Consider the following 27,023-nt stretch of genomic DNA (forward strand, 5'->3'; position numbering starts at 1 on the left):
CAGCGTGTGCGGAACTGGCCCCACCGTTTAAGTCCTAAGGTCCATCTGCCACAGCCGAGCGAGCTTGGACGGTGACAGTGAAGTCCTTAAGACTGTCGCAGCAGCCGCTACTAACCGGGGCTGACCTTGCTGAGCATCCGAGATCGGATGGCAGGGAGGTATTTAACTGCCTGGGGACGGACCCCCCCCCCCCCCCCGAGACTCGAACTCAGGATCTTGGGATTCGGAATTCGGGGTGCTCTCCTTTACACCATGGGACTGCCTTCGTGAGAAGCAGCTGTGGTACTATTGCAATTGTAGCATGCGCATACCATGCAGAAATCTGAAAACAGTGCAGAGGGTGATTTGTTGACCAGCTCTTTATTAGGGTGACAACACCCTCCCGCTGAGAGCTCCGAAGGAGCGACTGAGTGAGAGGTCACATGCGGCAGAGCCGTGACAGCCTCGGGGCCGGGGGCGGGCCCGGAAGGGGCGGGGCCTGCGGGGCGGGGGCGCTTCCGGCGGGGCGGGACAAAACCCCGACGGGAGCGGTGGGGTTGGAGCTGTCGTGTCGGGATCGGGCGCTGCGGCCGCAGGCCCGGGGCAGCCGCCGCCATGCACGACGCCTTCGAGCATGTGCCCATCCTGGAGAAGCTGCCGCTGCAGATCGACTGCCTGGCGGCCTGGGGTGAGCCGGAGGGACCGCGCCGCCGTCCGGGCCGCTCTGCTCTTCTGTCCCGGCGGCTGCTCTGGAGGGGCCGTGCCATGCCCTGTACCGGGCCGGGGGAGGCCCTGCCCGGCCGCTGCCCCCGGCGGCAGCATTCCATTCCCCGCCCCGCTCCCGGCTATGCCCGGCGGGCTCAGCCATCCCCGGCGCGGCAACATGGCCCGCCTAGGTTTTACTGAAAAAGCATGCCCTGTGTTTTGACTTAAATTTATCTAGGAGTGCCGGTGGTACATTGTTGTCTTAGGTTAGGAATCTCTTTACATGTGTTAGTGGTATATAACTGTAGGTGATATTTTTGAGCATATTTGATAGTCAGGATTGTGGTCGGGTGGCCCCACCAGCTGTCGTAATGATGAGGCTTATTAAAGCTTTACACAGGTGCAGTCAGATATACTACTATCACACAAAATCGGTAATTAAAAAAAACTTGAAACATGATGGAATTGTGACCCCGTTAGTCTGTTTTAAAGATAAAGTTATATCCTGAGTTATAGTGCCCCATTTATACATGGATTGTTTATGCTGGAGTTACGTACTGGAGGGGATGTGAAGATAGTTCATTCTTGCATTGCAGCTTTTATCTCTTTGAAAGCATTTATTTTGCTGAAGTTGAGGAAAAGCCTAAACTTACAGGCTTATGGTAGTGTGGTTATGTAAAAAGACAATAATTCTGTCTCTACAACTTTTGTACCAACTAGTGGAAGAAGGGTCTTGCAGGAAACAAGATTTTATTCAAATGCAAGCATATTTAATAATGAGGTAGTATTAGATGTAGAAACAAGTATTTATGTATGCTGCTTTCCTATATGATATTCAGTGAGGAAGAAATTCAGTCATATTTCATGACCCTATAGAGATTCTATGCCTTTTGTGTGGTAAAGAGGAAGAGGTTGAAACTCTGCCCTAAGGTTCTGTTTTTGTAAATCTGGAATGATTCTTGGTTGTCCAAGCAATCCAAATGTCACCTAAGCAAAGCTGCTACTGTCCTTGCAAACATAGCTGACTCTTCCAGAGAGTTCTTCTAAAAACCTGCCTATTAATAAGAGCAACAATCAAATCCACATGGAACTCCTTGTTTTTCTTTCTGACAGTACTTCCCACTATTCAGCACTCTCAGTTCCTCTCAGCGATAATAATGTATGGAGAAAAGTTTATTGTCTCTGACTGCACAGAAAATGCAGTGGTTTGCTTCTTTACCTTTGTATAAACAAAGTAGAATGTGATGTCTAGGCTGTTTCTTCTGTTTTACTGGTTGATCTTTGGCTATCCTCCTCTGAGAATTAAAGCTACTTCCACTAGAGAGATGGTAGGAGATGAGTTGTCACTGCAGAAAGTCCCCTTTGGCATTCAAAACAAGTTCCCAAATATTCTGATAAATGTAACATAGCCCTGTATTAGGCACTGTGAAGAAAATTAGCTCTACAAAAGCCAAAACCAGCACAGCTGGGAAAGGCAGTATTTGTTGAACTAATTAGACTCTTTTTTTCTCCCCTGTTTTGTAGAGGAATGGCTCCTTGTTGGTACCAAACAAGGGCATCTTCTGCTTTACAGGATCAAGAAAGATGTAGGTGAGTTGATTTTAAGAATGACACGAGAAGTTGATTTTATTATTTTTATTTCTTGCCCTTTAAGAGACTGTAGTGATGTTGGCACAAGTGTGTTTAATTACTGATTTTTTCCTTCATAGAGTTTAAATCAATATTTGTGTGTGATTTGGTGAAAGTGTGCATATAATTTTTCAGATGTACTGGAAAGACAGCAAGTTCTGTTTTAAAGTGTATTTTCTATCAGGTTTCTATGTGTTTGAGTTTATAGGAAACTATTGTAATTTTTATGAATGCAATTGTACAAATATGTGCAAAAGCAGTGCAATGTGCCAGTAAGCAGAGGTTTGACATTGTCTTTTAATGAAGGACTGGGTTAGTGAAAGAGCATATATAATCAATGGGTCCATGAACATCATGGATGGGGAAGAGGGATCCCTCCTAATGAGTTCTGTCATGTATATACTCCTCTTTCTGCCTCTTCGACAGTCATAAGTGTTCATAGTCTATTCTATAGATGCCACAAGTAGAACTATTCTATTTTCAATCTAGTTAAAATTGATTTTCAGTGAAGAGATTTGTATTTCACATTATCTGCCATTATGTAGAAACTGATGTTATTGAACACGGTAATATTGTGTAGCATAGGACAGGAAAGTAAAAAATAAATGTATGTTTTGAAGTTGTCAACTCTTGGAAAGGTGTTCATATGTAGCTACGTGGATTCTACAGACTGAATTCAATTTGCTTTTTCTGAAACTTGTAGTCTGTCTATTCCAGTCAGAACATGCTAGTCTTGAGTTGCTAGTGTCTTATCTCATGTGATAAATTTCTTCCCCTTTTTTGCATCAATGCCAGGAGAGGTTATGTCATCAGAAACTGTCTGTAAGTCTTTCTCCCTAAAACTCCTTTTAAACCCTTTTGCTGTAGTGTTTTTTCTGTGTCTGTTTTGCAGTGATTGTACTCCCTAGCAATTTAAATTGCTGGTATTTGGTGGATAAAGACTTTACGGGTATCTTTATATTGTTGGATTTCAAATTACTTCAATATAATTCTTGTAATCTAAAATTCCACTGAGGCAAAAGTGTAACTATTGATGAAGTCCTCATATGGGTACAAGAAGTGTAATTTACATTCTCACCTGACTGTGTAAAGGACATTCTGATGCATTTAGCTATTAAGAAAAAGGTAGCACAGGTATGTTAAAAGTGTCATTCTTCCAGTGTTAGGTTTGCTGTCATAATTGTTTGTAATCTGCTTAGTGTAGTATATATGCAGTCATGAGTGAGGGCAACTTCAGTTTACATACTTTCTCAAACCTTTCTGCTAGGTTGCAACAGGTTTGAAGTGACACTAGAGAAATCCAACAAGAACTTCTCAAAGAAGATTCAGCAGGTAGGAAATACCATCTTGATGTGGGGACAGTTTTCCAGTGTTTTCAGCCAATAAATGAACATGAAATGTACATGTGCAATCTCTTATAAGCTTAACGAAAGAATTCCCCAGAACTATAGTTCTTCTAGAGGTGAAACAGACAGGTGTTTTTGCCTACTGTTCCCATAACAGAATAAGCTTGGTTTGCTTGCTAAGGCAGAAAAGGAAGAATTGAAACTTGAAGTTTTTTGGCTTCTGTTAGCAGTAAGCCTTCAGCTACTCTAGCTGAGAATATTTGTAAATATGATGGTAATACACAAACAGACTGTAAGATATTATTACTCTCATATGAGATACTACAGGAATGTGAGTGTAATTCCACTTATTTGAAATGTAGAAGTATAGTAACTGCCAGTCTTCCTGCCGTTTTATTTTTTTTGAGAACTTGTGCTTATTGAGTATATTGATTCTTGGGAAAACACCTCAAAGATTGTGCAGCCTCTTGGCAATAGAGGCTGCATATCCTTTAGAATATTTTTGTAGTAGTAACGTGCCAATTATTATAGCTTTGTTTACAGTGCTGTTCTAGCTTTTAAAAAGTGAGTGTAAGTGAAAAATGTTCCAGTAGCCAAAGAAAGGTGGTGCATGGATAACTGCCTTGCTGTTTTCATTATTTGGAGATTATCTAAGATGTTTAGATGTTTAGTTTATGGATGGAGTCACTAACAGCGTTCTCCCTTTCAGATTCATGTTGTTTCTCAATTTAAAATTTTGGTCAGTCTGTTAGGTAAGTTTAATATTTAATCAGCTCTTCTTGATGCAGTTACTTGTCTGAGTGTGGCACTCTTTCCACACACCTGCATAGCAGTCTCATTGTTGAGAAGTCATTGTGTAGCATTTGGACTTTTCATTTTGCAGAGGAAGCATTAAGCAGCATAGACTGATAAACAGCTTTGTTTGTCGTAAGCCAGCTTGGAGAACAAAGCAATAATGCTGTTTTGTGGTTAGAAGTGAAGAAGTGTGTTTTCTGAAGTGTGTGTAGATATAGTTTGTATTGGCATTTGTATATACACATGTATGTGTGGACGGTATGTTAGGGGCTAAAACTTCTGTCCAAATTGGTTTGATATGTCAAACTTACTGTTAACGTGTTACGCCAAATTCAGTTTATATGCAGATGGTGATTTTTTTACCATCCTGTGGAAGATCGAAGTTTGCTTGGCTCTGGCTGTCTTCCTTTGACCTTATGATCTTCCTGTGTTTTTTTTTGCCTATGTTGCCACTCCCTTCTTTATGATCTCCCAGTCCCGGCTCTTCCAACTCCAGCATGTGTAGATTTCTGCTGCTTGCATCCTCGTGCGTACAAAAACTTCACTGTGTTACCCTCCGTTTGCAGCTGTTCACTTTCCACTAATTTCCGGAGCTGGTTCAAAATGCTCTTTGTCTATACAATCTTCCATCTTGAGCTTGCTCTGCTCTGACCTGCTTGCTGACCCTTCCAATCCCATTTTTTCCTGCTTAGTTAGCACTTGGTCTCAATCCCTGCATGTAATTTTACCAATGCTGGTGTTAGTCTTTTCTGCATTTACTGTATTTAAATGTTCTTTAGCACTTTTCAGCTTTTGGGGAAACAAGTCTTTTCCTTTCTTAGAGTTCTTAGTTTCACAAGTTCTTCTTTTTATATAAACATAAAATGTGATAACTTACTTGAATTAGCAATGACTTCTACATATATTAAATATTGAATAGTAATTGGAATTTTGTTTAAAACAGAAAATAACATTTATGTCCATGACCTGCTGACGTTTCAACAAATCACCACAGTTTCCAAGGCAAAAGGTGCATCTCTTTTCACTTGTGATCTCCAGGTAAGGGGAGGAATGCAGTGGCATAGATGTCCTTACAGTTTGTAATAAGGATAACTCTTTCATGTTGCTGTATAGATTAGCTGTGTTAATTTTGTGTTACATGCAAATTGCTTGGGTACTATTAGTACCTACTGCATTTGCTTAAGGCAACAATTTTTAATGTAGTTGCCTTCATTTTCCTTCTCTGCTTCTTAAGGTATTTTTCTGTGCCAGCTGTGATTGCAGCTTTTGATACAAAACTTAACTTTGATGTCTTCTTTTTTTGAGAAGTCCCCTTCAATATAAAAGCCATTTCTTCTCCTAGAATTGCCAGTGTTCTAGTTCGTAGTGTTTCCCTTCTCCAGGCAACTCCCATCACTGTTTTTGTTACATTCTTGTTTCTGTTTCTTGGCCCAAGGAGTCCCAGGGCAGTTGTGGTAGACTCAATCTGTAAAATGGTTCCACAAGGTATAGCAGTTCCTGTTCATATGCTGTGGTTTATTACGTGACTCATTTTTATCCAAGTGATTTTCTTGTCGTACCCACGTCATTCAGAAACCTTATTCATAACCAGAAGAGATGCTTTAGTGCTCTTCATCATGTTTTTTATCTTTGCCCCATGGGAGTTTAGTGTTAAGTATTTTCTGGAAAGCACTTGGGGTTTTCTACATTTGATGTCTTTCAAAGCACCTTTACATCTGTTCACTGCAAAGTGGCTTGCTGTTTGTGTGTACAGGACCTTAACCTTCCTAGTATTTCCTGTCAAGAAACTTTTGCAATAGGTTAGAATATTGGAAGTTACTAGTATTGTTATCTGTTAGTATAACACATTGTTTGCGTTGTTCCATTTCCTTACCTTTCCTATACTGCACAGAATTCCAGCTGTTTACTCTAGTTTCAGGGCTGGACTGATAGCTCTCTACTTACCTTCTGTTTGTGTGTGTATGCCTTTGGTGCTCTTTTTCATTTTTAAGTATCTGTCTCCCCCCACCTCTGCTTCCATTTTTTAGGGAATGCTCTTCTGACAGGGTTGAACAAAGCTGCTCTTCAGCTGACAGCTTTGCTTCAAGCTGAGGATTCTTTTGGCCTTGTATTATCTTACTTGCCTCCTAGTTTGACTGCTAGTGAGTTAAGGCTGTGTATTTTCACAGCAATCAGATACAGGGGAAGAGGTGCTGAGAATGTGTGTGGCAGTACGCAAGAAGCTACAGCTTTATTTTTGGAAGGACAGAGAGTTCCATGAACTTCAGGTGAGTTGTGCTGTTTATGTAGTCTGGTATGCCTCAACAGAAGTGTAGTTGCTCTTTGGTGCTTGATACGCAGTCCCTGTTACTCAGAGGCACTGCTGACTTTCAGAGCATTGACTCTGGTTGATTCTGCAGAGTTCTAACAACAAAGCAGCAAGTAAAAGTGAAAATACGTGGTTGAAATCACACTTAATGTCCCTAATACAGTTTCATGAATTAGATTAAGGACTGTGTCCTATATTTTAACATTTAACATTGTAGTATCTTGTCAGTCAGTGAAGCATATTAGCATACAGCATATGTGAATGTATACCTAACAATAACGTTAAGGAAGTGAGTGCACTTCTACTCAAAGTTTTCAAGATATGTCATTAAGCCAGAAGGTACTGACAAGAAGTTTAGAGAATAGCAGTTATGAATACTGGAATGATAAAAATAACTAATTGAAGTCAAGGCTTTTTCACCTACTTGCCCTTTTAGGAAATTATCAGCTAACTCAGAGCACACCTCTTGACTATGTCTGAATCTAGCCTTTTAGTTGAATATTGCCATTCCTTGACCAGTAGACATCAGGCATGTGTGGTGGGGAATATGGTGTCAACAACAGTGTAGTCTGTTACGCTCTGCATTGCCAGATTTGACTTCTGCTTTTCTCTCGTAATAGCCAGTTTAACCTATTTTCCCTGTTTTCCTCAGGGAGACTTCAGTGTGCCTGATGTACCAAAGTCTATGGCCTGGTGTGAAAACTCCATCTGTGTAGGCTTCAAGAGGGACTATTACCTGATACGGGTGAGATTGGGGTGTGTAACAGTGTTTTAAGAAGACCTGAATAGTGGTAGACACTATGGAGGCTGCTTCTGTGCTCAGGGATTTAGCCAACAGATTTATGAAACACAGAATCTGGTACTCCTGGTATGGGAAAGGCACTCCTAAGTCTGACCTTTTAAGCTGATGTTATGTCAGGAAATGATCTTCTGTTTGTTGCTATTGGAACCAGTGTTTGCAGCTGCTGCAGAAAAAAGGCATTGGAAAAGATACCTTATGGTTTGGCAGCAGTCTGTGTAAACTCAGTTTGCATTTTATTTAATATATTAAGAAAGGAGATAGCTCTAAAGGAGAAAAAAGACAAGGAATGTCTTACCTGGCATACTGTGAAGCTTAACTAGTTTTTTGTTTTGATTCTCTTGTTGAACTGTAGTTTCAGTTTGATTTCCACTTATACTTCATTTACAGCTGTAGCTGATTTTGTTTTCTGCCTTTATACTCGGTTTCTGCAGATGTTACAGGAAAATAAGATGAAGATGAGATGCACCACACATATGTTTGTACATGGTTGGCAGCACTGATCTGTAATCAGCAGGAAAACTGCACATAATTTTTACAGTCACTTAAGACATGCTGCTCACAAAAGAAGGGATGCTTTTCTGCAGTGCTTTCCTAGCTGTTTATTCCTTCCATTCTAGTTATATGAGTAGTTGTGCAGCTGCTCAAGCAACCAGGATGGGAGCTAGCTGTCCAAGTATCTACTTGGGGTTAGTTCTGGTGCTTGACTGACTCATCCTTGAATGGCTTCATTTCAGTAAATAGGCAGAAAAAGTATATGTGTTTTTATGGTGTTGCTTTCTGCTGGCTAGCTGTTGATTTGTAAAATGTTTGAGCTGTAATGGAAGGGAAGCAGTAAGAATGTGTATCTGGAGTTGAAGGAGAAGGATTCTCTGTTTTGGTGGCAGTGAGTTGTTTTATCAGCCTATAAAATAGCAATTTTTTGTTCAGGCTCAGTTCTCAGGACAGCATGTGGCCACAAAATGGGTGACTAGGGCAAGGGCAAAACATCAGGCACGTTGATAGGTTTTCAGTTTCATTTTTTTATGTGTCAATACTCATTCATGCCATAACGAAAGTGTTGAAATTGTGGCCTAAGTTAAGTGTTTGGACACTTCAGCTGATGTTGCTACTGTGTTATGCAGTTTATAAACCTGTATGAATGATGTGCTCGGCTACTGTCGTAGTAACAGGAATGTATCATTTCAGATGCAAAAGTATTAATTCTTTATTCCCCAATTATGAATAAGCAAGATAAATTATGATATGCAGAAAATGTTATTGCTTCTCTTTAAAACTGCACTTGTCATTTTAGTTAAGATTAGTCTGGAATGTAAATCCCTCTAGGGGTTTTTGGCTTTAGTATTGTGCAGCTTTGAAATAAAGCTTACTTTAAAAAACCCAGAGTTTTATCTTCTTTATTACCCTAGGTGGATGGAAAAGGATCCATCAAAGAACTGTTTCCAACAGGGAAGCAGCTGGAACCATTGGTAGCTCCTGTAGCAGATGGAAAAGTTGCCGTTGGCCAAGATGATCTCACAGTTGTACTTAATGAAGAAGGGGTCTGTACTCAGAAATGTGCCTTGAATTGGACAGATATTCCTATAGCTATGGGTGAGAAGTAGCAGGTTGTTTTTTTTTGTTTGTTTTTTTAATTCTTTACTCTTTTATGTGATAAAATCACTGTTTCCAGTATTTTGAAACTAGCTGGATTTGGAGTGTGACAGTTTTTACAGTGTTTGAAGTTGTACTCTGGAGAAGATTTCATGTATTTATTTTTGCTTCTTAGCCTTCTTTGCTTGCAGTCTATGTGCCTTTCTGCTCATAAAATTGGCATATTGCTTATAAAGGGGCACGGAAGGTAGTGTTTTAAAGCATTGTAGTTCTTCTGGTCACCTATGCCTCAGAATTTCCTTGTATTGAAGGATGAACAAAAAGCCTGGTAGTAGTCTATTAGCAAATTTCTGTCAGTGTTGGGCATTGAATTTTGTTTTAAATAGAAAAAAGGGCACATTTCAAGGGGAAAAAATTTGAAAAGAAGCTTTACTTTGTTATGGCTTGTTTCAAGTAATACTTGAGTGCAATGAACTTAAATTTTTTGCTTGTTTCATTAATAGAACACCAACCTCCCTACATCATTGCTGTTCTGCCAAGGTATGTGGAGATCCGCACTTTTGAACCCCGGCTGCTGGTACAGAGCATTGAGCTGCAGAGACCACGCTTCATCACCTCTGGAGGGTATTGAATATAACTGGTTCTAACTGTTGCCAGGCTGTCTGGGTGTATGGTAGTACTCTGAAGAACTGGGAGAAGAGCATCTTTTCTGTCTCTCAGCTTAAGAATTAGCTTTGAAACAGTCTGTTGGGATTTTCATAAAGAGTTTGGTGGAGGCCATATCTTGAATAGGAAATTATAGAGTTGAGTGTCGTTGGGAATTTGTGATCACTGGATGTATATTCTTCTCCTTTCTTCTTTGCAATAATGCTCAAATTGCTCTTGTATCAGCTTGATCCATGTATTAACCAGGGTTGTGTTTTTTAGATAGGGTATTGCTTCTTTCTCCGCACTGGAATTTAGTAACTGACTACTTTTGTCTTGTTTACAGAACAAATATTATATATGTGGCAAGCAATCACTTTGTTTGGCGGCTCATTCCAGTGTCAATAGCCACACAGATCCAGCAGCTTCTGCAGGACAAACAGTTTGAGTTGGCCTTGCAGTTGGCAGTAAGTACTCAAAAACTGAGTTTGCAGCCGATGCAATTGTGCAAAAGTAAACAAAAGGATGTTTGTCATCTGCTTGACTATAGCAAGTCCACTAATCAATCAGTCAGAGTGGAGCCTCCCAACTGTCCACTTTGCGCAAACTGATAACCTCTAGCCTTTTGACTTGTTCTAGTTTTGTGGTGCCATTATTCCATATTGATCTGTTGTGGCTTAGATTTTGAAATATCATCTTGTGTGTCAAACATTGTCTCTTAGCTGTTTAATTGGTTATGTTCTTTTAGATTTTGAAGTCAGACTTCAGTCTTCACACTGCTTGTAAACAGTTGTTTGGAGTTGTGTGTTTTGTCACTTGACTTTTTGTTTTTTTGTAATATTACTCCTGAAAAAAAGTAGCTTTTTAGAGATGCTGTTGCAGTACATTTAATTATATTGCTCTTACTGCTTTAGGATTTTTTTGTTTCTGTAAACTTCCCTGGAATTACATTAAAATCAGTTAATTGCATTTTGCATTGCCAACTTGAAAAAATTTTGAAAAGGCAAATGAATGAAGAGACAGTTGCTGTGACAGAGCAAGTAAATAGATAACCTGGAATGTTTGAAAGCTAACTTTGACTATCTCAGTGACATAGTAAGCATAGTATCTGACAGGTGCCATCCAAGATGTTCACTTTGGAAGATTATCTTTTTTCTTTTTATTCTCTCCAAAGTATAATGCTCCTGTTATTTTTTAGAGTGTTTTCTTCTCCTATTTGAGGCCCAAGAGCTTTTAATGTTTGTTAATTTGTATGTTTGTAGGAAATGAAAGATGATTCAGATAGTGAGAAGCGACAACAAATTCACCACATAAAGAACCTCTTTGCCTTCAACCTTTTCTGCCAGAAGCGCTTTGATGAATCCATGCAAGTTTTTGCCAAGCTTGGTACAGGTAAATGCTGGGTCAGCTATGAGGTACTGAGGTTAGAAGGAATGAAATGAAGCTCATGGGCTGTTGTGTGGGGTTTTTTTGTTGTTCTGTTTTATTTTATATTGAAACAGAAATGTCTTGTGCAGACCAGTCCCCTGTGAACAGCAAATACCCTGGGCAACTGTGTAGTTTTTTGATGAAACTGGTAATGATACTTAATCAACTACACTAAGTAAGTTAAGTGAAATCAAGAGTTTGCCCTGTGTGCAGAATATGTTTGTATTCTAGGCTATTTTACAGCATGCATAGCATGTACACAGACCCTTCAAGCTGAGTGCTTCAGCAGCTGCTAAAAGTGGCTTGGAATGAAAAATAAGGAACATCTTTAGATTTGCACAATTATTTTAACTCAGACCAATCTGAGGACCCTTAACCCTGGGTTTAACCAATCTGCTGAAAACAGGAAACTTTTCTGTGCTTTTGAAAGTCAAAATAGTTTCTGATGCTACTCCTCTGATTTTTACTAGGTCTATTGAAAGAACACTTGCAGACTGAACTCTACCACAGAATAGTCTTGAGACTAAGATTCTTTTTATTGGTGACAGGACATCTCTTGTGCATTTAAACCTAGAACTAGTTCTGATGACACATCATACTTATTGTGGAAAGCTACAATGAAAAAAAGCACTGACAACTCAAAATACTTTGAATTTAAGTTCGAGGATAGTAATCTTGAATTTGCTTGAACACGGATGTTCGTTAGTTACAGATGGTGCTATTCAGGTCTTGTTTCTAAAGCACAGTAAATCTCCTCTTAGAACACTGCTTCTTCCTGCAAGTCCTGTCTTACTGTCAGAGTGCTTAATGATAGGATTCTACAAGACAAGCAGTAAGATGATTATAATAATGGATTGTCCTCTGGGTGTGCCAAGTGCACTAGTTGGAACTTCTTGTGCTGGGACTTTGAAACAGTTTTTCGCTTGCTTCTTTTGCCTTGTTTTAGCTTCTTTTCTGTTATCTAGAACCTCGAGGGTATACAAGCTGACTACCAACCACTTTGTTTAGAAAGCTAAGCTTACTCTTAAGAGTTTGCAAAATATTATGAATGGTTACTAATACTAGTTATTTTTTGCTTAGATCCCACTCATGTGATGGGTCTGTATCCTGACCTCCTGCCCACAGATTACAGGAAACAGCTACAGTATCCCAACCCCCTGCCAGGGCTCTCTGGGGCAGAGCTGGAGAAGGCACATTTAGCTCTGATAGACTACCTAACTCAAGTGAGTGCTTCTCTACCTGTTTTTAGAGCAGGGTTATTCAGTTTTAGCATGCTTTGTTGGTTAGTTTTGATGTGTAGAAAGCAGTGCAGCTACTCCAGCTCTGTCATCCTAGCCTTAGTGGGATGTCTTCATGGTTGGAAACTGTGGCAGCAGCTCCTGAGTAAGCAGGGGAAATGAAACACGTGAGATAACCCACAGTTATGTGCAAAACCTCCTATGTGACTGGAAAAAATTTTCTTACGGATCAGATCTGAATATGAGTCCAGTATTTTATTACTAGTATTCTTCTGAAGGGGATTTGAGCTCTTGATCATTTGTTTTTGTTTGGTGACTATTGTGGAGGGCACTCTTTCCAAGAGTATGCATTAAAATGTGGAACAGGAGAAAATGGGCACTGTAATTTCCTATCTTCTTTATTTTGTCATAACTGGAACCTGAATTGCTTGGTTGCCATCCTTACTAGACTAAAAGAAAGCTTGTGTCTGAACGAGAATAGTTTTTGTGCCTAGGAGTTCCAAATCAAAGTTGTTTCACAAATGTATTAAATTTTGCCTGAGTTCTCAAAAATGTCTCTACTCAGGATAACAGAATTTCCTTCTGACTATTTTCTCAAGACTCTGAACATTTTGCAGAACTATAGATTTGCAAAACAGATGCATACACCTGAATGTAGTTGCATGTGTTGAATAGTTAATAATAATAAAAATTACTTTGGAAACAATTCAATAAATCAAGTTATTAAATTGGCTTAATTAAGTCTTTTTAGTTGGTGAGTTCATTTGCTGAGGTGAGATGTGGAAATCCATGGCCTTTTCCTTTTAAAAATCTCGTTTGATGTCCTGCAGAAAAGAAGTCAGCTAGTGAAGAAGCTAAATGATTCTGACCATCAATCCAGTACCTCACCACTCATGGAAGGAACACCCACCATCAAATCCAAAAAGAAGCTGCTACAAATCATTGATACCACCCTGTTAAAATGTTACCTGCATGTGAGTTTCTTTCTGACCTAGTGGCTTTTTCTTTGCCACATGAGCTCAGACTGGAATTTCAGACTGATACATTTAAGGACGATAAGGAGCTGTTTCATAAATTCTCACACAACTGTGTATCTTTGATCTAAAAATGATGTATAAAACTTGAGGCTGGCGAGTTTGCTCACTGGTTGGAAAGCAGTTTCATGAAATAAGCAGATGTCTCTGTTTCTGGCTGCCACATAGGTCTGTGAAAAGGTCATGGTCATGCCTGTGTGCCTTGAAGTTCTAATGATGCTTCTGTGGCCTTGTACCATTAAAGACAGAAGGGTATGAGCTTTGCTGTTACAATGTTTTTCAAAGCTGTTCTTGAAGTGGAATAGCTTTGATAGTTTTCTTTCTGTTCCAGAAATTATGGAAACAAACATGGGCCTTACTCCAAGATGTTAAACTGTGATTTCTTAGTTTCTTAAACACTATGATAAGGCTTCCTTCCCTCTGGGCTGCTGTTTCTAACTAATGTTTTGTACTATATGCTTAGAAGGTGTACTTCAATGAAGTGTGTTAAAGTGCTCCCTTTTTGCTTGCAGACAAATGTAGCACTGGTGGCACCATTGCTACGTCTGGAGAACAATCACTGCCATATTGAGGAGAGCGAGCATGTACTAAAGAAGGCACACAAATATAGTGAGCTGATAATACTGTATGAGAAGAAAGGTCTACATGAGAAAGGTGAGTACGTGGTTGGGAGAGGAGAAGGAATAGAAGTATGTATTCCTTATATTGAGTTTTTCCTTGTCTTCAGTGAGCAGGCAGTGTTCTGAGAAGACAGTTAAATCACCATCTTGTGATTAAATCAGTCTTTGTTCCTTTTACAGTTTGGTCGGTATGTTTAATGCAAAACTTCGTTTTGTCTTCAGTAGCAGAACAGGAAAAATGCACTTTTTTGTGTTTCAAGTTGGGACTATGTTCTGAAAGCATTACAGGTACTGGTGGATCAGTCAAAGAAAGCCAACTCGCCTTTGAAGGGTCATGAGCGGACAGTGCAGTATCTGCAGCATTTGGGTAAGTGTGAAGGAGAGCAGTATTTTTGTTACTCCTGTTTGGGCTTAGTGATTATTCTTCTGTTAGGCAACTTTCTAGAGGCTATCAAGCTAAAGGATGTTCTTGTCATCTTGTTTGGTTTCTTGGATAATGCAAACTTCAAGTACTAACTCATGGGTGTTTTGTTGAAACTTGAGTATCTTACTGGAAAACATTCCTTATTTCTGACTAAAATTTCCATTGGGAGAAAGTGGGCCATAGTCTTTTGAACTTTCTTACAGTGATAATTTATCATCATTGACCAAAGGAAAGTTTAACTTACGGCTGGGCTTTCCACCTGAAAGTCTTAACTTCTAGTTGCTGGTCTTGGTATTGTCTTTCATGAGATGAAAAATCCTATATTAAGTTTTAGTTTCCTGTGTTGAGGTAGATCTAGATAATAACAGTTGTAGTTGTTGTTCAGGCATGATGGTAGAAACTTGTTTGGTTGACTATTCATTGTGAACTCTTGAGCCCTTTTTTGTATTAGCTACTTTTGAGAATATTTCCTCCCATCCAATATTATTTCTAAATGCAAAACTATTCAAAAGTATCACACTGCTGCTTTGATAGTGGGTTTATCTCTTAGTCTTTTACTGTTGCCCAAGTTTGATGGTTTTTTTCTATAATTGCTTTTAAAAACTCCTGGCTTCAATTAGCAATATGTTTATTCAGTGATAATATATACTTAACAATGACATTGAGACCTTTCTGATTTGTGCCATGTCTCTCTTACATTTCTTACTCATTGGTGTCCTTTGGTAATGTCACTCATCTTAGAGAAATGTTAGTTGTTCTATTCAGCACAGCTTTACAAAAGAAACTTCTAATCTTACTTAAAAAATAATTCTGTCATCTTGATAAATTCATCTCAATGGACTTAGGTTAGCTGTTCATTTGTTTTACCTGAGATTGGTGAAGGTTAAGACCTGTAATTACACTAGTTGCCTGTAATTTTTTTTTTAAATCTTGGCAACTTGCTATGTTTTTTTTAGACTTCTGGAGCCTCTCTGTTTCAGGACCTCCTGAAAATTGTGTTTTCTGTATTCTTCTTGCTCAGCTCTTTAAAACTGATATAGGGTGTTTGACTATGTTTACTTCAGAGTAATGAAATACAATAGAAACAACCTAGAAAGTTAACCCTTCCTGAAAAAGGGAATGTTTTAACTAGTGTGACTTGCAGATATTTCCCCCCAAGGAAAAAGCAGAAATGTAACACTATATGCGTGGTTATTTTAGCTGCACTGCTCATTCTGCCTTGATTAATCAATGAGTGTTATTTTGGGGAATCCTTTAAGATGACAAAAGCAGATTTTTCTTTTTGCCCACCCCTTTGATGAGGCTTCTGTAGTTAAGATCTCCTAATCTAAGAAATAATTTTTTTTTGTTATTTTAATTATGCAGGATTTATTTTTATTTTTTTATTCACTTACTTTCTCAGTGAAACACAAACTCTTCTTCAGTTGAATATTTTCTATAGATTTTTGGGCATTTAATGAAATACTCTTAACTAGCTCTCATGTAGTTGTTGAAAATTCCTCCAGGCCTGTGGCTGTGGGTTTTCATTGCATCAAAGCAAATATTAATTGTTAATTGTGTGATTTGCCATCAAAAATATGCTTTATCAGTGCATAGGAGAATGATGTGTTTGATTGGATGGTAGATAGTTTTCTGTATTACACCATTCTTTATCTTTTAAAATAATGTTATGCAAAACTTCTTCTTGCTGCAGCTCATATTTAAATTAAGGATTTTTTGCTGAGAAAGTTTAGAAATTCGGTGTCTGCTTTATTTCTGGAAGCACAAAAGATCTCTGCCCATGACCGTCTGTGTGCATCCCCATGCAGCTGAGTGTTGCGTGCTGAGGGAGCCAGTTGTTCTGTTTTGTGGTGCAATGTGATGTTGGCCTTTAGTATTCTGATCAATAATCTTTGGTAGTTAATTTAGTGAGTTCCTTCTCTCCTGACATCTTGAATGTTTGGAGTAGGTTGTAACTTCATGTTTGATTTGCTTGGGATTTCAACAAAGGCATCTTGATCAGTGCTTTGGCAATGAGATATTCTATTTAATCTGACACTTTTTTATAAGGATTTAGACTCTCTGTCTCTTGTTCTACATCAGAACTTACTTCCATAACTTGCCCTGTCCTTTGTTAAAATTTTCTCAGTGAGGCTGGCATACCTATTACCATACCCTGTAAATTTGGAAAGTTAATTGAAATTCAACAAAATTCAGACCCACAACTTTATTGCCATTTACCAAGTCATTCTTGTTTCTGTTAAATTGGCTCTTTTGGGCTATTTCAATTGTTTGACGTTTTAGTACTTATCATCTGGGTTTGGTTTTTTTTTAATGCTGCTACTGTGAGGGTGCTGCTTGTTTTAAGAATTGTGGGATGAAGAAAAGCAAACAATGGCCACTTTTTTATAGGGTTGATTTAAGTTTCTGTTTCCTGTATAGGTGTCTTGTTGCACATTTCAGGCAGTTAATTGCCTCAGTTATTCTAATCAGAAGAATGAAGGGAGAGTCATGTTTTCCTAGTGTGTTTTATTAGTTTTGTGAACCAAATGGTCCAAACAAAAGTATTTTTTCTAAAGGGGCAGGTCCTGCATTTTCTTAAATGCTGAGAAGCTATAAGCTGTTATTTAATTTCTATGCTAGTTATTTAAGTACTATGATGCTTTACTACTTGTTATGAAGTTTCGTATTTCACCATTTGCTGTAGAAGTCATTAGAGACTGACAGGCTGAAAAATAACTGAAGAAAGTTACATAAGTGAAGAGTGCAGTGCTTCCTCTACACTAATAAAAAAAAGTTGTGAGGGAAGACTTGGAGTGTGATGAAGGCAACCAATCTTGGTTTTGAGCTGAACTGTTTATATTTGGTGGCACTTAGCATTTGAGTTAATTTTTGTTTGTGTTTGAAATTGCGTGTGAGGTAATGAAATTGTGACTTTAACCTGGAACACACAATTTGTTTGTGCAGGAAATAAAACAAATTGGATTCTTCATGTAAATTAAGCTTTGTTGGCTCTGAAGGCATCTGCTTGTGTTGTTACTAGATAGATGTTTAGGATTTTAACTTTGAGCAGTGCTGCTTTTTATATTCCAGGCACAGAAAACTTGCACTTGGTGTTTTCCTACTCTGTCTGGGTGCTCAGAGATTTTCCTGAAGATGGACTGAAGGTAAGTGTAGTTGAAACAGGCTCCTTGTTGGTGAGATTCTTAGTGCAGTATATGGAATTGGGATAACAGTGTAACAAGCTGCGTATTAATGCTAAATCCAGTTAAATATATAATTTGCATTTTCTATGTTCAGTACTGTGGTAATGTTAGCAGTAGACAGAGCAGGGCAATTGCACTTTTTCTTAGGCTTTTCCATTTTTGGAATACCCTACAACATTTGATGTTATTGTTGTCCCACTTCTTGAATGAGAGCCTGATTATTTAAATGCCAGATATTGGTTTGCCTTACTTATTTTCTCTTTGATATGAAATTGACGCTCTGTATGTGGGAGATGTTAGGCTCTATAAGAGAAGAATGTTCACTAAGGCAGAAGTGGGGATGTTAATCTTTTCAGATGCAAAATAACTTCTCGATGCCTGAATAAACTGCTCAGATTTATTTTTATACTTCTTGTGCTTACTTTTTGGACACATGTGATGCTATGCTGGACTTCAGTGCCTCAGAGAAAATACATCTTTCTGTGAATAAAATTTTGTTTAACAGATATTTACAGAAGACCTCCCTGAAGTGGAAGCTTTGCCACGAGACAAAGTGCTCAGTTTCTTGATAGAAAATTTTAAAAGCTTGACTATTCCGTATCTGGTAAGAATTTAGTCTCTATTAATGCATTACATTCAGTACAAAATGTTAAATGTGATACTTCAGTTCTGCAGGAGTTGGAGTCTGATGCTGTTTCACAGAATAATGACTTTGCCCTAAGTTGTGGAAAACTCCATGAAATCCTGAAGTCAGGCTTGGTGAAGGCAAGCAGGGATCTTGCTTGCTTATGATGAATTACTTCCCAGAGGAAGTGTCTGTAACATAACCTTAACGTGTATTTACAGGAACACATCATTCACGTCTGGGAAGAAACTGGTGCGGACTTTCACAACTGTCTGATCCAGTTGTACTGCGAGAAAGTGCAGGGGTTAATGAAAGAATATCTCTGTTCTTTCCCTGCAGGTATGTTTAGCCTTTTCTGGTGGGAAGACCAGGGGTAGGGGACAGCACAGGGGAGCCTTTCATGAACCATATTGTTGTAAGCCTTCCCTGTTCATATCCAGAATAAGATAGCCTAAGTGACGAATGAACTGGAGCAATAAGAATTGTGCGTTTGTAGGGCAGTCTAGTTTATTGCCTCCCAAGGGATTGTAAGGGACCAAGTAACAATGTGTTAATAATTAAGTGGAATGGCAGCTACTGCTTCCTGACTTCTGCGCATTAAGGGCAGGGGAAGGTGTTTTGAAATCTGAGTATTGTTTTATCCAGCCACTTGATGTGTTTAAGGAGCTGAAGTAATTTGGCAGGTACTGTGGGGTCCTAACCCATGTCACAATTCTATCAACATTTAGTTCCTCTTCATAATGACTTGTTTGTTTGTCTTCTTCTGTGTGCTAGTGTAGTAAAATAATAGTAACAATTTAGCTTACGTAGTTTTCTTCCATATAGATAGAACTCCAGTGCCTGCTGGGGAAGAAGGAGGAGACTTGGGGGATTACCGTAAAAAGCTTCTGCTTTTTCTGGAGAAGTCTAGTTGCTATGAACCTAGTCGACTAATTAGTGACTTCCCCTTTGATGGTAAGTTCAGTTTCCATAGGTTGGCTAAACCCTAGCTTATTGCATTGTACAGCAAAACCTCCTCACTTATTGTGGAATCATGGTAACTAGAAACAGACAGATGACTGTATCTGTAGCTGTAGGCCACTGGTTGCGTATAGCTGCTGTTTTTGCTGGCACAATTGGCTTTTCCAGTCTCTGCAGGATTCGTGCAACTGTTGACCTAAGACCTTGTGGCATCTGCTATCACTCAAATATTTAGCCTTAACTTTTTGATGAGCCTGAATTGTTCAACAGATCTGAATGTTATTAAGGTTGGTTAAGAGTTCATAAAAGGTTTCTGAGACTATTGTTAAGTGTAGATTTACAATCTCAGTCTCAATGTAATTTAATTGTAGCCTGAGAACAGATTAATAATTCCTTCTGTTAGTCTGGTCACTAACTGAGCGTAATTTGTCATTTCTCATTCACTTAATCCTTCATGCTGTCACTAGGTCTCCTAGAAGAACGTGCCCTGCTCTTGGGTCGTATGGGGAAGCATGAGCAAGCTCTTTTTATTTATGTTCATATTTTGAAGGACACCAACATGGCTGAAAAGTAAGGATTTCTTAATTTTTTTAAAGTGTTTGCTCAATGCCCTGTGCATAGGATGTGTAGTTAAATGTAGATATGTGGAACGTGAACACTCTTAAGTCTTCAGATCTTCTGGCTTTCCATGTTTTCTTGACTTTTAGGCTTTTCTGTGTGTGTGTTCATGTACAGATGCTGATGCTGTCCCCTTGAGGTTTATCTTTCCATGCTCTTCTGTCATTGCACTTCAGAGCAATATGACCATCATCAATGAGTTACTTGTTTCCACCTGTCCTTAGCCTGTGAACTTCTGTATGTTGTTTTGCCTCCTTTCTCTTTGGAGAGAGGTTCACTAGCCCATGTTCTAGATTAGGCTCTTTCAGTTAGCAGAATTCTCTAGTAAAGATGAAGCTTTCTTCTAGATGTTTTGTGCCAGGGAACCTCCTGAGTGAAGCAGAGGTAGCCAGGTAAGGATAGAATTAACCAGTGCTGGCAGGTGTATCTGAACACTGGGGTCTGTTCAATGTAGCTTCTTTTCAAGCTCGTTTTCAGCAAATGCCTGTTAGAGGGCGTTCAGCCCTAGTATACAGTGCACACTAATGAACAGCTTAGGTTTGTGATTCAGATACACTATCTAGAAAGATGTGTGCATATGTTTTTATGCTCTGATGTGTTAATTGGAGATACCTTTTCTCTCCTTTTTCTTACACAGCCAATTAAACTTGGCTTCTGCATTAAAGCTTTTAAAGTTGATTGGTAGTGGGAGACTTGCACAAACCCTTCCTTCTCTCAGCATTGTAATGCAAAGTAAATAGCATAATTTTGTTGTGCAATTTGACTAGTTCATCAAAATTGGTTGTATGATTATTTAACTTGAATGACTTCAGTAGTCAAAGCATTTAAATGTTAATTCTGTGAACTGTTTCTCTGCGTTCTAAAACGGTCTTTGTATTTTACTTGACTCTTCTCTGTTCTAGCTACTGCCATAAACATTATGACAGAAACAAAGATGGCAATAAAGATGTAAGTACTTTTATCTTTGCAATCTTCCTGTGCAGTGAGCATGTAGCAGGCTATTCATACCTTATTCAGGACTGGAAAGTTTTGACTCTGCATGGAGTTTTTCAGGGTTTGTGTAGGCAACCTGTGTATAAGCTCTTGGAATTTGGGAATTACTAGATGATTGATTGAGGATTTTTGGTTGTTGTTTTTTTTTATTTATTTTTTGTTGAGAATGTTACTGTAGCACTGGAGTTATGGTGGAATTCAAAAGACAAATTAAATTACTCTGTGTGTATTCCATATAGATCTGCAGAAAAGACAGGGTTAAAAAGCAGTGAAGTATTGGTTTCTAAATGCTGTTAATGGAGTTCTGAAAGATAAATAAGGGAGGTATTATTAAAACAACTTTTATAGAAAACCTTCAGAATGCAAGTCTTGCAAGGCTTTGAATATCATTGGTACTTTACAGGTTATGTAGTTTTAAGGTAAGAGCTGCTTAAATGAGCGCTTCAGAATTTTGGAATGCATTGGTACAACTTAGTAGTGCCATTACTGAGTTCTGCTGGCACTGTCAGTTATGGATACATGCAATGGTTTCAGAACTTTCCTCGTGTGTAACAGGTCTATCTGTCGCTGCTCCGGATGTATCTCTCCCCACCTAGTGTTCATTGTCTGGGACCAATCAAGATGGAAGTGCTGAAGCCTCAAGCGAATCTGCAGGCTGCTCTGCAGGTTTTGGAACTACATCACAGCAAACTGGATACCACTAAGGTAAGTCAGACCTGTAAGTACTCAGTTTGTACTGTTGGCAGCAGATTACAGAAGGTACTGGAGTAGGCAAATGAATGGATTGTAAGTGTCAAGCTAAATGTGTCAATTTCTATTTTATTTTGGTCTCTATTCCTTTTTAATGTTTCCTAACTGGAGTATGCTTTTGTTCCAGGCAATAAACCTACTGCCAGCAAATACACAGATTAGTGAGATTCGCGTCTTCTTAGAGAAAGTCCTTGAAGAAAATGCTCAGAAGAAAAGATTTAATCAAGTACTCAAGAATCTTCTCCATGCAGAGTTTCTGAGGGTAAGCACCCACCACCTATCATTTGTTGGAATGGTCTTTTAAAACGTGTGCAATATTTAAATTAACACTTCCTATTAAGGGGTATGTGTCCTCTAGATGGTGCTGTAGTGCACCTGAAATTAGATGTGACCCAAGTTGGTTGAACATCCCCCAGCAGGAGATGGTGTGTACGTACATTTAAGTTTGGAGGAGGTGTGTGTTTTTGCAGAATGTCTCTGGACTCGCTGTGCTGTGTTGTGCCCTGCAATATCATCTCAGACAGCTTGGAGTGGATTTCTTTCAAGTAAAGTGAACCAGAGGAAGCGGTTCAATATTTCATCTTAACATCTCTTAGTGGTTAGAATGCCTTAGTCTTTGCACTAAGTTGAAAGTAAAATCCTGTAATTCATATAGTATGGCTATTGGGTGTTCAATGCCACCTACTCTGTTCTACAGACCTGCCACTGTTGTGCTGTACAGCTTGGTAGTGTGGATAGTGAAAATTAAACGTGACTGTTTGCAGTTTCACCAGATTAGGAGGCAGCTGTGGTGTGGCATTGCTCTTTGAGGAAGTTGGATTTTTTTATCCTTCTTTTAGGTCCAGGAGGAGCGGATCTTGCATCAGCAAGTGAAGTGCATTATTACGGAGGAGAAAGTGTGCACTGTTTGTAAAAAGAAAATAGGTAACAGGTGAGAGAGCTTGGTAAACTGAATCAAATGTGAATCTGTACACTTAAACTAAAAATATTGGAGAACTTTGAATGTGTGTATATAGCAATGAGGGAGCCATTTGGAGAGTGTCTCAATTACAAGGTGATTTGGAATACCTCAAAGCTTTAGTCAGTGAATTTACTGCAAGAGTTTAGTCCTGCTTTCAACAAAGGAGTGTAAAATCTTGTCAGAAACTCCTGAGAGTTCTTATTTTACAACTCTAGAAGGCATAAAATCCCTTCTCATACTGAATTTGGAAAAATTTCTAAGAACACTGCCTACTGCTTCTTAATTAGAATTAAGAAGAATGATATAAAGAATTTTAAACTAAAGATACATGTGTAGTTTTCGATATCTGATGGACTTGTTCTCTGATTTACATTTTGTAGCCTAATTATCATAGGGTGTCTAAAAATAGAACTAATTTATTTGATTACCTGGATGCCAATAACATTTCTTCCTTGCAGATAATTATGAGTTAATATAGAATACAAATTTTACATGCACTTTTCCCTCTTTGAACTAGAGTGGAATGCCACATGACTAACTTGGTCATTGTTTCTCTTGTTGATGTGAACCCTTTTGAGATATCAGTAGCATTAACAATGATAGGGAAAGGTTCTTTTTCCAAAATACCTTAGTAAACAAAGGTCTAAATATTGCTATGCATATTAAATTTTTTGCTCTTAATGTGCAGCATGTAGCATCAGAATTTACATGTGCACATGCAGTATTGTTTTTTTATAGAATTTTTCTAATGCTCTTAAACTGAACAAGATTTTGAAGAGACAAGCATCTCCCCCAGTCTTTAACAGGTTACCAGTGACTTTGAAGTAAAGTGTGCCTATAAAAATGAAAATAGATTAAAAAAAAAAGTCCACCTACAAAATTAATATAATTCTTTTGGCTGATTTTCTCAAGAATATATTCAGGCTGTAATTTAAAAAAGTGTCAATTTCATGTAAGTGTCTCTTTCTGATTCTCTATAACTTGGATATTCTTGTTTGAATATGGAAAACTGTATTGACAGCTGATTTTTATGTTTTGTTCTCTTTACAGTGCATTTGCTCGATACCCTAATGCAATAGTTGTGCATTATTTCTGCTCCAAAGAAGTCAACACACTCGACACTTGACCTTATCGTGGTCAATAATCCCAACATTCATATGAAATTCAGTACTGATGGCTTAAGAAGTTAATGTGTCTGAGATTCTGAGGCTTGTTGCTAGGTTTGCTTACACTGGGTAGAAGTCATTTGTGTCTGGACTGACTGTAACTACCTGGCAATATTGATTTACTAGGAAATGACTTTAACCAAGTTGTTATACTGCTGGCAACTACACTGAACCTCTCAGTACTCAGATGGAGAATAGAAATTGATTTTTGTAGTGAGTTTTGTAATGCAGTCCTGCCTTGCAAATGAACTGTTAGACAACTGTTGGTTGTTCACCACAAATCAAGTTTTACAATAAAACGTACATTCTTAGGGTGAAAACGATGGGATTTGGCCTTGTATGTAAATATTTATTCAAAAAAATAAAATGCCCTGAAAGTCTGTGCAGCTATATCAGTGTTGCATGGCTGTCAAGGTGTTTGATATACAGGAGGCTTCTGTATCTATTTCTAGACTTAAAAATATAATTTTACTTTCATCTCAGTGACAGAAATGTTTAAGTGCTGGCCAAAGGACTCTTTATTGATATTCAGTGTTATTGCCTGACCTTCAGCAAAAAGGTTGTTTCACAGGAGATAGACAAACAGTAGATACCACTAGTAAGCTTTTTCTTTTTGCTTTAGTTGGAGAGCTGTTAATTGAGTTAACTTGTGTGTTGTTTGCACTGAATATGTTCCCTCTTAGCTTTAGTGGAAGCCCAAATACAATTCAGAGTTCACATCTGCACTCATAGCAAAATGCAAAGAACACTCTGTAAGGCAATTTCTGGAAGGAATGAACTCTAATTATTGCTTGAACTTCTAGACTATGCTTGAGATTTGCATATATAAATTCTTTAGTCTCTGGTTCACTTTCCAGCATTGAAGTAAAATCCAGGCTGTTTCAACATCTGTTTATTTTAAATAGTCTAGAACTGTGGTCTGCTCAGTCTGGTACAGTTCCTAAATTACCTTGGGCCAGAAGTCTTAACACAAAAATTAGATTGTACCATACTCGCTGTAGGCTGTAATATTTTTGTTTAACTTATTTTTTCAGAAACATTAATTGATAGCAGGTTGGTATGAGGGATATTAAAATATTTGGGGCAGAAAGAATCTGTGGAGTGGTAATGAAAAGGCAGCAGTAGCAAATAACCCAGTGTAGTAGCTATTTGACTCCAAACATCCTGGTCTAGCAATCCTTATAAATGTGTCATCATAAAAAAGGATAGAGCATGGCATGTAGCTACCAGATATCACATCTTCTTAACCAATAAGCTGATGAATAAATTCTGCCCACCTAAGGTGTAGTTGGAGCTCAGTTAACATTATAGGTTTACTTAAGCCATTATGTGAATGTCTTTTAGGAACAGATGTGCTGTAGGCTGGCGAGAGTTCTAATTCACTTTCCTTTGCCAGTATTAGTAGATTCCCTTTCACATCTGTTTGTATTTATTGCACATATAATGTTCATGAATTGTTACGGATTTCTTGGTCCAGTATTTTGCTACTTCTGAACTTGGATGTCTTTCTGCAGAGGCTGGGTAGAGGGAATCTGTGGTGTTAATGTTTTTTAAACTTGTATTTCTTCTATTTGAAGAAGAGAGCTTAAAAATACTTATACTGGATTTGCACATTCTCTATGGGTCTTTATATACTAGTTCAGGTAGAGGACAGATGGTTTGGGAGAGTTGTGTTTACAGGTAATTGAGGATGAAAGAAGGATATTTAAAAAGACCCTGTATTCTTTGTATACAGATTTAACAATGCTACTCTGATTTTACTGATCTTATGTTTAGTACTGTTAGTATGTTTTTTATTTAATCATTATGTGTTGCCAGGAGAGCTGTACTCACATGTAAGGATCTTTGTTGTGCTCTTACTTACAGGTCTAAGGTTGTGCCTCTGTTCATCTCCACTGTATACCTTTTACAGAAATGTGGTTTCTGTGTAATTTTTTTGTTTTCTTGGTTCATATAATGTGGTTTGGGTTTACTAACCATACAGCAGGTTTATCTAAAGCAATAGGTTATAATAAATATTGTGAACCAGTGTGTGTTTCAGTCATTGTGCAGTTAAGCTTCTCTGGGCTGCTGTAGATTTTATTTTTTATTTATGTATTAGACCTCCCTTTCTCCTGGAAGTCAGACCCAGTGCAGGGATTCTCAGTATTCCGGCTTTAATATGTGTAAATCAAATGTGGCCATGTCCATCAATTCTCAACTTAGGTTTTTAAATCTACAAGTTTGTATATGCTTGTGAATATTCTCGAAATCCTGCTAAACCCATTTTTGAATTCTCTCTGAAAAATGTTTTTGAAAGTCATATGCCATTAAATAGGTATTAATTAGAGAACACTGACAATTTTTTTTCAGTAGCGATATGCTATTTTGGGCTGGAGAGGGATGTTGAGCTCTGTGTGACCAAATCAGGAAATGTTTAGATTCACAGGTTTGCAGTTGCTTGAACTGTAGGTCAGAGAGTTGTCTAGTGTTGGAAGTAGAATATAGATCTTCAGTTTTTCCATTCTACAGAAATGGGAGATATCGGCACAGAGGAAGTCTTTTGTCTCCATGTTCACAGAATCACAAAATGGGTAGGGTTGGAAGGGACCTCGGTGGGTCATCTCGTCCAATCTCCCTGCTCAAGCAGGGTTGTCCAAGAGCACATGGGTACAGGATTGTGTCCAGATGATTCTGAATGTCTCCAGTGAGGGAGACTCTACAGCCTCTCTGGGCAATCTGTTCCAGTGTACCATCTGATCACCTGCACAGTCAAGAAGTTCTTCCACATGTTCAGGTGGAACTTTCTGTGCATCAGTTTCTGCACATTGCTTCTTGTCCTATTGCTTGGCACCACTGAGCAGAGCCTGGATCTGTCCTCTTGGCTCCCTCTCTTCAGATACTTGTGTACATTGATGAGATCCCCTCTAAGTCATCTCTTCTCAAGGCTGAACAGACGTCCAGCTACCTCAGCCTTTTCTCATATGAGAGATGCTCCAGTTCCCTAATAATTCTCATAGCCCTTTTCTGGACCTACTCCAGGAGCTCCATGTCTCTTGTACTGAGGAGCCCAGAACTGGACACAGCAGTCCCAGTGTGACCTCACCAGGGCTGAGAGGAGGGGCAGGATCACCTCCCTCCACCTGCTGGCAATGCTCTTCCTAATGTCCCCCAGGATACCATTGGCTTTCTTGGCCACAAGGGCACACTGCTGGCTCATGGACAGCTTGTTGTAGATCAGGA

General features: G+C 38.7%; 1 protein-coding gene across 3 annotated transcripts; it reads left to right on the top strand.

Annotated features, from left to right (window-relative positions):
* Positions 1-132: 132 nt before the first annotated feature.
* Positions 133-25,832, top strand: VPS39 (VPS39 subunit of HOPS complex). Of its 3 annotated transcripts, XM_071558343.1 has the most exons (26): positions 515-667; positions 2,209-2,274; positions 3,109-3,135; positions 3,581-3,645; positions 4,369-4,411; positions 5,398-5,492; positions 6,623-6,721; positions 7,415-7,507; positions 8,971-9,154; positions 9,658-9,778; positions 10,146-10,266; positions 11,062-11,191; positions 12,308-12,450; positions 13,296-13,439; positions 14,012-14,153; positions 14,400-14,486; positions 17,616-17,689; positions 18,234-18,332; positions 18,575-18,692; positions 19,179-19,307; positions 19,781-19,883; positions 20,834-20,879; positions 21,480-21,629; positions 21,802-21,936; positions 22,514-22,605; positions 23,686-25,832. In XM_071558343.1, exons 1-26 carry the CDS (start codon positions 595-597, stop codon positions 23,759-23,761), a joined length of 2,655 nt encoding a protein of 884 aa, XP_071414444.1. In that variant the 5' UTR covers positions 515-594; the 3' UTR covers positions 23,762-25,832. The 3 variants fall into 3 exon arrangements, with proteins under 3 accessions (XP_071414447.1, XP_071414444.1, XP_071414446.1); XM_071558346.1 differs by lacking the exons at positions 515-667; positions 3,109-3,135 and adding an exon at positions 133-158 and having other exon boundaries at positions 2,209-2,270; XM_071558345.1 differs by lacking the exon at positions 3,109-3,135.
* Positions 25,833-27,023: the final 1,191 nt, after the last annotated feature.

Source organism: Pithys albifrons, chromosome 6, assembly GCF_047495875.1.
Source record: "Pithys albifrons albifrons isolate INPA30051 chromosome 6, PitAlb_v1, whole genome shotgun sequence".
In the NCBI taxonomy this organism is placed as follows: domain Eukaryota; kingdom Metazoa; phylum Chordata; class Aves; order Passeriformes; family Thamnophilidae; genus Pithys; species Pithys albifrons.

Excerpts from the sequence above, each read along its gene's own strand:
- VPS39 (XM_071558343.1), top strand. The coding sequence starts at position 595 with ATGCACGACGCCTTCGAGCATGTGCCCATCCTGGAGAAGCTGCCGCTG. Across the intron at positions 5,493-6,622 it reads TTTTCACTTGTGATCTCCAG|CAATCAGATACAGGGGAAGA; the intron begins GTAAGGGGAGGA and ends GTATTTTCACAG. Across the intron at positions 14,154-14,399 it reads GAAAGGTCTACATGAGAAAG|CATTACAGGTACTGGTGGAT; the intron begins GTGAGTACGTGG and ends ATGTTCTGAAAG.